Consider the following 8,217-nt stretch of genomic DNA (forward strand, 5'->3'; position numbering starts at 1 on the left):
AGAAACAAGCGGGGACACAGCTGACGATTGCAGAGAATCTAGTCAAGCTATTGCGGCACCGAGCACAGGAGGCAGCACGGAACTGACCTAGCTGTCATGGCACATGCTTCACTCCTACACGTCTTCCCTCAGAGGGGCCTTCTCTGCACACACGACTGGTTTTCCAGGTCTCTCCCTCTCTCTTATCCAAGTTGCTCAAGCTAGTTTTGGTTTCTCCCAACAGGATCCAGTAAGAAAATAGAAAGCTTTTGTGGCAGCAAAGGAGAGAAGGAATACACAGAAGCAGGGAGTTAGGAGACTCTCTCCTGGTATTGATTTAGATAAGAAGTCTCCAGAATGCTGTGAGCAGCGGAGCCACCAGCAGAGCCATGGTGCCCGTTGTGCTCGTCGCCCCGCTCCTGTTACACAGGTCCTTCTGGCAGCATTCGTACTGTAGAGTCTTCTCTCCTAAGTTTTTTGAGAGGTATTCGTAGTTGCAGTTCTCAAACTTCCAACACTGGTAGTATGTCCGTGTCTCTGTGGGAGAAACACACACAAGGGTAAGCAGGCAAGTGGGTCAAGTTCCGTACCTGCCTTGGAGCCATCAATTCTACTCCTGGGAACTGACCTTGTGGCCGTAGAGACATGTGGGCAAGAACGGGCATCCCCGTCGGGTTGCAAAGGGGAACAGTTAAGTGACAATACAGCTCTCAGTGGAACTTTCCCCTAAAACCAAAGTCTCGTCAGAGCCAGCAGGACTGTGTGTGAAGGGAGCGGGAGTGGGCGTGGGGGTGGCTAGAGTAGTTAAATGCCTTCGCTAATGCAGTGCCTGGCCGCTGACTGGTGTTTATGACAGTGTGCCCTGCCTCTCCCAGGCTGATGTCTCCAGAGCTGGAGGGGGATTTAGATGCTCTGTTACTATCTGTCTTACTGTAAGGTCAGAATATATCTATTTTAAGATGTCTAGCTTAAGCAAGGGGACTTAAGTTCATGAGAAGAAAATAATTAAGATTCACATTATCTTTCTTAAAAACTAGATTCATCCTTGAGGAGTTTTAGATTCACAGCAAAACTGAGCAGGAAGAAGAGTTCCCATACAGCTCCCTGGCACCCCCACCACAAACAACCTCCCAAACAATGAACAGCCCCCACCAAACTGGTACATTTTCCACCTGATGAACCTACAGGGGCTCATCATTACCACCCAGAGTCCATAATTTACACTTGGGTTCACTCTGGGTTTTGTACATTCTAAGGGGTTTGACAAATGTGTGACATGTACCCACTGTTATAGTATCAAAGAGAGCAGTTTCATTGCCCTAAAACTCTGTGCTCTACTTCATCACCCCTCCCTTTTTTCAGCTAACCGCTGGCAACCACTGACTTCTTACTGTCCCCTTAGTTTTACCTTCTCTAAAATGTCCTGTTGTCGGAATGATGCGGGGGTGTAGTCTTCTCAGGTTGGCTTCTTTCACGTAGTGAAATACATTTCAGGTCCCTTCATGCCTTTTATGGCTTGATCACTCATTTCTTTTTAGTCTACTGTCTGGATGTGCTCGTTTATTTATTCATTCACCTACTGGAGGCCATCTTGGTTGCTCCAAGTTTGGGCACTTATATATAAAACTTACCAACATCTGTATGCAGGTCAAGGTGGGCATGCATGTTTTCAACTCGTTTGGGGAAATATCAGGGAACACAATGTTTGACTCATATGGTGAGAGTATGTTTAGTTTTTTGAAGAAACTACCGAACTGTCTGCACCATTTTCCATTTTCACCAGCAATACTAGTAGATGAGCGTGGCTGTTGCTCCACATCCTCGCCAGCATTTGGTGAAGTCAGTGTCCTGGACTCTGGCCTTTCCAGGAAAGTGTGCCTCATTGTTGACATCATTTTATTTTTTCAAATATATATATCTATATATATATATATATATATATATATATATATATATATATATGTTTTTACAGAGAGAAAGGGAGAGGGATAGAGAGTTAGAAACATCAATGAGAGAGAAACATTGATCAGCTGCCTCCTGGACACCCCCTACTGGGATTTGCCCGCAACGAAGGTACATGCCCTTGACCGGGATCAAACCTGGGACCCTTCAGTCCGCAGGCTGACGCTCTATCCACTGAGCCAGACCAGTTAGGGCAGACATCAAGCATTTTTAAAGCTTAACAAGTCATTCTAAGATGAGTAAGTCCTGAGGACCGTGTACAGCATGGTGACTATAGTTAATAATACTGTATTGTATACCTGAAGTTTGTTAAGAGAATGGATCTTAAGTGTTCTCCATCACACAACAGAGGTAACTATGTGGGGTGATGGATGTGTTAATTAGATTGATTGTGGTCACCATTTCATGATGTATATGGACATCAAATCAGCACCTTGTACACCTTAAATATGCCCAATTTTTACTTTAATAAAGTTGGAAAAATTTAAAATAAAAGCCTAATAATTGAGATAAGAAACAATGAATGGGATTTGAGAGCTGGAAAAAATATTTTAACTCTAGTCTACTTTACTCTTCCTGGCTCCTCCCAAACCTCTACCATCAAACACACACCTTTTATAAAGAACCTATTGGCGGTAGGTTAAGAACGAACCACTTCTCTGTGCTCATATACAACTGGTGCATGTTACCTAGCTAAGGAGACCCGGGTATAGCCGTTCCTGGCCAGTATCACTTCCACACACAGATTCAGCCCAGAACCACATCCACCAAGCACAGAAGAGGGCACGGCTTTGCTGTTTCTTTCCTCTGTCCACCACTTCCTAGATCCTGTTTGAATAGGATTATGGAGATAGAGCTTCTAGAGCAGGGGTTGGGCAAACTTTTTGACTCGAGGGCCACAATGGGTTCTTAAACTGGACCCGAGGGCCGGAACAAAAGCATGGATGGAGTGTTTGTGGGAACTAATATAAATTCAAAGTAAACATCATTACATAAAAGGGTACGGTCTTCTTTTTTTTTTTTTTAGTTTTATTCATTTCAAACGGGCTGGATCTGGCCCCCAGGCCGTAGTTTGCCCATGGCTGTTCTAGAGCCTGACCAATATGGGAATTGCAGTCCTAGCAGCCCCCAACGCCGTTTCCCTGAGTGTCCTGCTCTCTGAGGCCACAAACCTTGGGTGGCACCTGCCTTTGTCACACTCAGGAACACTTTTCCCCTTTCACATTTCTGACAGCTAATGAACAGGCCTCTGCCATAATTTTATCTCCTTTCCTCATCTTTGCATCCCTAGCCACTTGCTCAGACTCTGACACCCGAGAGGCTCTTAAAAGACGGGAAGGCAGCCAGCATTGCTGTTAAGAGAATAAGCATTGGAATAGACGGATCCCCACATTCAAATCCTGGGTTGGTTACTTGTCCTTAGCCTGTTGCTTAATCTGAGCCTCTGTTTCCTCATTTAAGAACTGAGAATACAAAACATTACCCTGAGTGGTAGGTGAGAAGCATTCAATTAAAAACACATGAAAAGTGCTTAGTGCTGCATGTAGCTGATGCTATTAAATGGTACGTATTTCCATGTTTCCATCATCCCATTACCCTTAGGAGAGAAAGGGGAGGCTCTTACCGGCTTTGACGTAGAGACATGCATCAAAATTAACTGTACAGTTGGTGGTGAGAGTGCACGCACCACCTGGGTTGAGGCAGGTGTAGCACTGCAGGCTATGACCTAGAATCAGGAAGAAGAGCCGTCAGAATCTGGCAGACCAGCACTCACTTGCCCTCCTGGCTGCAGGAGGAAGCCCACCATCTCCATGACCAGGGGGCAGAGGCCAGCATGCTTCCTTTCCCACACACACTTGCAGCAGGTAGATTTTTCCAAACTCAGACTGTTAAGAGTAGGCAGAGAGAAAGATATAAGCTGGAAGAGGCTGGGAGAGGCAGCTGACCTCTGGGCAGACCTCTAAGCTCGGACATAGAAGAAATAAGAGTGAGATGTAACAAACTGAAAATAGATAATGGAGGAAGCAAGCGCCTATGTGAGATACGAGGGAGGGTGTGACTAGCTCCTTGACTAGGGGCATGCCAATCTAGGCGTATCGATCCTCTAAACTCCCCAATATCAGGGGCACTCAGTTTGGTCTCAGCCAGCTAAATTGCCTGCTCATGTCCTCTCTGAGTGTATCGCTTTCCTACAAATAAATCCTCCTCTGCTTTGGCTGTTGTTGTCTCTTGTTTGAATTATTCCCCATAAGCAAGACAAGAACTGAGAGTGCAGAGATCCCCTTGTCCCCTGCTGACAAAACTACAATTCTAGCAAGTTTTTGGACCCTGATGCAAGTGCAAAGGAAATTTCCGTATTTAAAAATCCATATAACTGTCCTAATTAACCATTTCAACTGGAAGTTGAATAAGTTAACAAAATTCCATAAATGCCTTCCCAGCAACAAATATGCTCTATGAAATCACATTCTCATGGATTAATAGTCAGTATTTGGTGGTAGCTCACTGTGTGAAAAGACATTTTCAAAGATGAACTACGGAACATCTCATTACAGATCAGCACTAACAGATGAATACTTGCGACCAATTGGACGAGAGGGAACACAAATTTCTGAAACCCAAGTAAGCAAAATGTTCTTCTCCCAAAAAGAATTCCATTCTTCCCATTAGTAGGTCTGTATTACAAATAACTGTACTCAATTGTAACATTTCAAATTTTGTCAATTGAACATCTGTATTTGTTTTCTCTCATTATTTATATAAAAGCCTACAGAATATCCTTGAATTTGTCTCTTGGCCTGCAAAACCTCAACTATTTTCTCTCTGGCTTCTGCAGAGATGACAACCTCTGGGTAAGGTGCCCTCACTGAAGCTGCTCCCTGCTCAGTGGCTGACCCACCGCCAGAAGCCCACATAATCCAGGGAGAGACAGCAGCCGCACACCTTAAGCCCAGGTAGGTGGGGCAACCAGGCATTAGCAGTGACACTGAACACAAGAACCGGCTACATCGGATGCAAATTGCCTTTGGTTCTCTGATGTGAAAATCAATTCTGCTCCTGTTCATGTTCTTAGGGTTCCTCTTTGCTAGCTAGACTCAGGTTTTGCTGGATTATTTTTTCCTTCTCCATTTTATATCAACGCTGACAAGAACAAGATAGGTCCTACTGCACATCTGTCATGGGGAGAGGCCGAGAAGTGTTGCAAGACGATGCTGCTGTTTCATGCGGACACACCCTCTTCTAATTAGAGACGATGACCTGCTTCCTCCCCTTGGCCTTCTGCCAGGTAAGGCGAGTCTGCCATGCCTGGGGCAGGCCTCCGTTATCCCACTCTGCCTCTTCTCCCCCGGGAAGTGCTCGTCATGCCTGCGTGACAGGGGAGCCGCCATGAGAAGGGACAAGAGGCAGTTTTCTCTTCTCTTCTCTGCTCCTGATGTGTGCTCATGCAGGAGCGGAGAGAACGGAAGAGGGAGGGATTGTTCTAGCCTGGCTCTTTGGTTGCCCATGGCCTCGAATTTTCTCCTGGCTAGAGCTAGAGTTCATTGGCCTTCTTGACTATTCTTGAGACAGAGGAACGGAAGCTCACGTCTGGGACCTCAGTGGGTAGAAGTGCTCAGAGATGACACATTCTTTCAGTGTTCACATATCTGGGCACCCACGTGTGAAGCTCAGTCTGTTAGAAGAGGAGGGCTCCGTGACCTCCATCACCATGTTGTCCAGGGGAAGCTAAGACTAAGGTGTTAACTAACTTGCCCAAGTTCACACAGCTACTAAGTGGGCGAGCTGGCCTCAAGCCACGGCTGCCAGTTCTGAAACCAGAGCTTGGTCTAACCACGTCATTCTTCTAATCATCCTGACTGGGAAAGAGAAGAAAATGGCACAAATTACGGGGGAGACCCAGGTCAGGGACCAGCAATAAGACAGCCGTCGGCTGGTGGATCTTTTCACTGCTAAGCCTGGGTAGAAGGATCTGCTCCAGATGCTGAGTCTCGGATGAGGGGCCTGTCTCAGAACAGCTGACGGCCCCAGATCCAGGCCTGTGCCATAAACAGAATTCTGGAACGGGCATGACCAGGTTATTCTGACTACAGAAAATACACTGACTAGAAGAATCCAGACAGTAATGTAGTGTTGTTTGGAGGTGAGCCACATTACAACCCACCCTGGCTAGAATCAGCAGAGGTGGGGAGGGAGGTGGGAAGGAGAGGAGTCATCACTTCTCTCCCCTGTCTCTCCGCCCCCCGCTCTCCCTCCTGCCACCGCAAAGGGAGAGCACATTCAAATGTGTCCTTGGGCTGGTTTCTTCTTTGCTTCAGCTTCCTCAACTATAAAATGGGTTTAACAGCACTAACCCCTCACGGGATGGCTGGAAGGATGCAATGAGAGCGGGCGTGGCACAGTCCCTACTACGCTATAGGCATTCAATATATGGTAGCCACTAGAGCGACTAATATGTAAGCCATGCTCCAACATGGCAGATACCTTTTTCCTTTTGCTCACTGCACTATTTCCTTCTCTGTCGCCTCCCCCCACAAAACTGGCGGTACCAGTATGACACAGGCAGAAAATGAAAAGCTTGACCCTTATGATGACAAAAAGCAAGTCACACTGGTGTTCCTAGTGTACAGAGGCTAAGACTCAGAAACACACCAATACCTCCAGGAGCCAGGGAGGGGCGGCCAGGCGATGAAGGAGTTAAGAGCAGATGGTCTGGTGCCAAGCTGTTTGGGTTCAAATTCGGGCTATGCCACTTCTGTGGGATAGTTTACAAGCTATTTAATCTCTCTGGGCCCCAGTATTGTCAGTTGTAAAATGGCGATAAAAACAGTACCTACTCCATAGGGTTGGCGTGAGGATTAAATAAGTAAATACCTGTGAAGTGTTCAGAACAGTGATTGGCACAGAAATGCTAGAATCATTAGCTGCTACTGCTGTTACTATGAGCACCATCCTCATCACGGTGCATAAAGGTCAGGGCAGAAGGACAGAGCACAGCTCTCTAAAGATGGGTCCACTGGTGTCCCAGCAGCTTGTAGTGAGAGGGCGAAACTTAAGCTGCTGAGTGTATCCCTTCCGCCCCACCCCCACCCCCAGAAGCAGCTCTGTAACCCAGAATGGCTGTAACCTGGGAAGGCGCTCCGCTGCGGGCAAGCCTGTAACACAGGAAGGAGTTGTCACACAGCCCTGGACCTGTAACACTGGAAGGCAAAGCCACCAAAGCCAGGCTGAGGCCAGTGGCATCAGCTCAGTCTTCTGGGGCCTAAGGAAAAGGAAGCGTGTGGCCAAGGGGGCCCAGATGGTCGAGATTCATGTCCCTCCGGACCACTCACCTGAATCATAGAGGACAGAAAGGATGATCAAGAGCCCGAGCAGGGTGAACCCTCCTTTGCTTCCCATTGTCTACAGAATCTGGAAGGAAGACACACAAAGAATCGTCATGAACCAACATATGACTGACTACTGACTGGTTATCTCAGAAACCAGGAATTAAAGGACTGGGGGCTTCAGGAACATGGGGAAGGAGCTAGCAGGCCAAGAAAACACAGGGAATCTACCAGGTGGGGTGTCACAAAGCAAAGGATGCTCTCAGAGGGGCAGCACTTGGTCCCCTCTCCTGCCCTAAGACCTCAGCTTACTAAAGAAAGGCTGTCGATCCTGGTGAGAGGGGCAGCCATGGGGAGTCACAGCACACAGGGCCCAGAGTCAGGATGCCCGGGCCCCACCCCAGCTCTAACCTATAATAGCTTTGGACCCTTTCTCCAAGCAGTGGGAACAGCACTGCTCTCCCCATGGAGGTTGTTCAGTCAACTGAGAATGTGAGGAAAGTACTTAATGCAGCAACTGCAATCCCTGCTCTGCTGTCATTCCACCCAGTGCTGTTGGCTGCGCCGGAGCCCAGTGAAGGCCACTTCTCCAGGCCATGCCTCTAAGGGCATCAACCAAACGAGTGACTCTGGAGGGCACCACCATGTACCCGGGAGCAGAACAGGAGGCAACAGCTCAGCATGCTGGAAGCTTCCGCTCCCCACTTTAGCAAGCGTAATGGGAACTCCTCCTTCTTCACTCTGGGGAAGTAAACGGAGTTCCAGGTGTGAGAAATGCTCACCTGTCCCAATTCAAATAACGGACTTAGAGGCATGAAGTCCGGTGAAAATGAGACCTTTAATGCAGTCTTGGGTGTCTGGTTGAGCAGGCACACCAGAGCAGCAGGGATCACAGGCAATTTATCCCTAGTGTGTGAGAGTCCTTCCCGGTTCCTCATTGGCTGAGGACTAT

At 47.6% G+C, this 8,217-nt stretch overlaps 1 protein-coding gene across 1 annotated transcript; it reads right to left on the bottom strand.

Annotated features, from left to right (window-relative positions):
- Positions 1 to 316: 316 nt before the first annotated feature.
- On the bottom strand, positions 317 to 7,338 carry LOC308524645 (CD59 glycoprotein-like; the record flags this gene model as incomplete). Its single annotated transcript, XM_081099224.1, has 3 exons — positions 317 to 516; positions 3,566 to 3,667; positions 7,272 to 7,338. The coding sequence occupies 3 exons, from the start codon at positions 7,336 to 7,338 to the stop codon at positions 317 to 319; spliced, it is 369 nt and encodes a 122-aa protein (XP_080955350.1).
- Between the last annotated feature and the right edge of the window lie 879 nt (positions 7,339 to 8,217).

This window comes from Myotis nattereri, assembly GCF_964212035.1.
Source record: "Myotis nattereri genome assembly, chromosome: 9".
In the NCBI taxonomy this organism is placed as follows: Eukaryota; Metazoa; Chordata; class Mammalia; order Chiroptera; family Vespertilionidae; genus Myotis; species Myotis nattereri.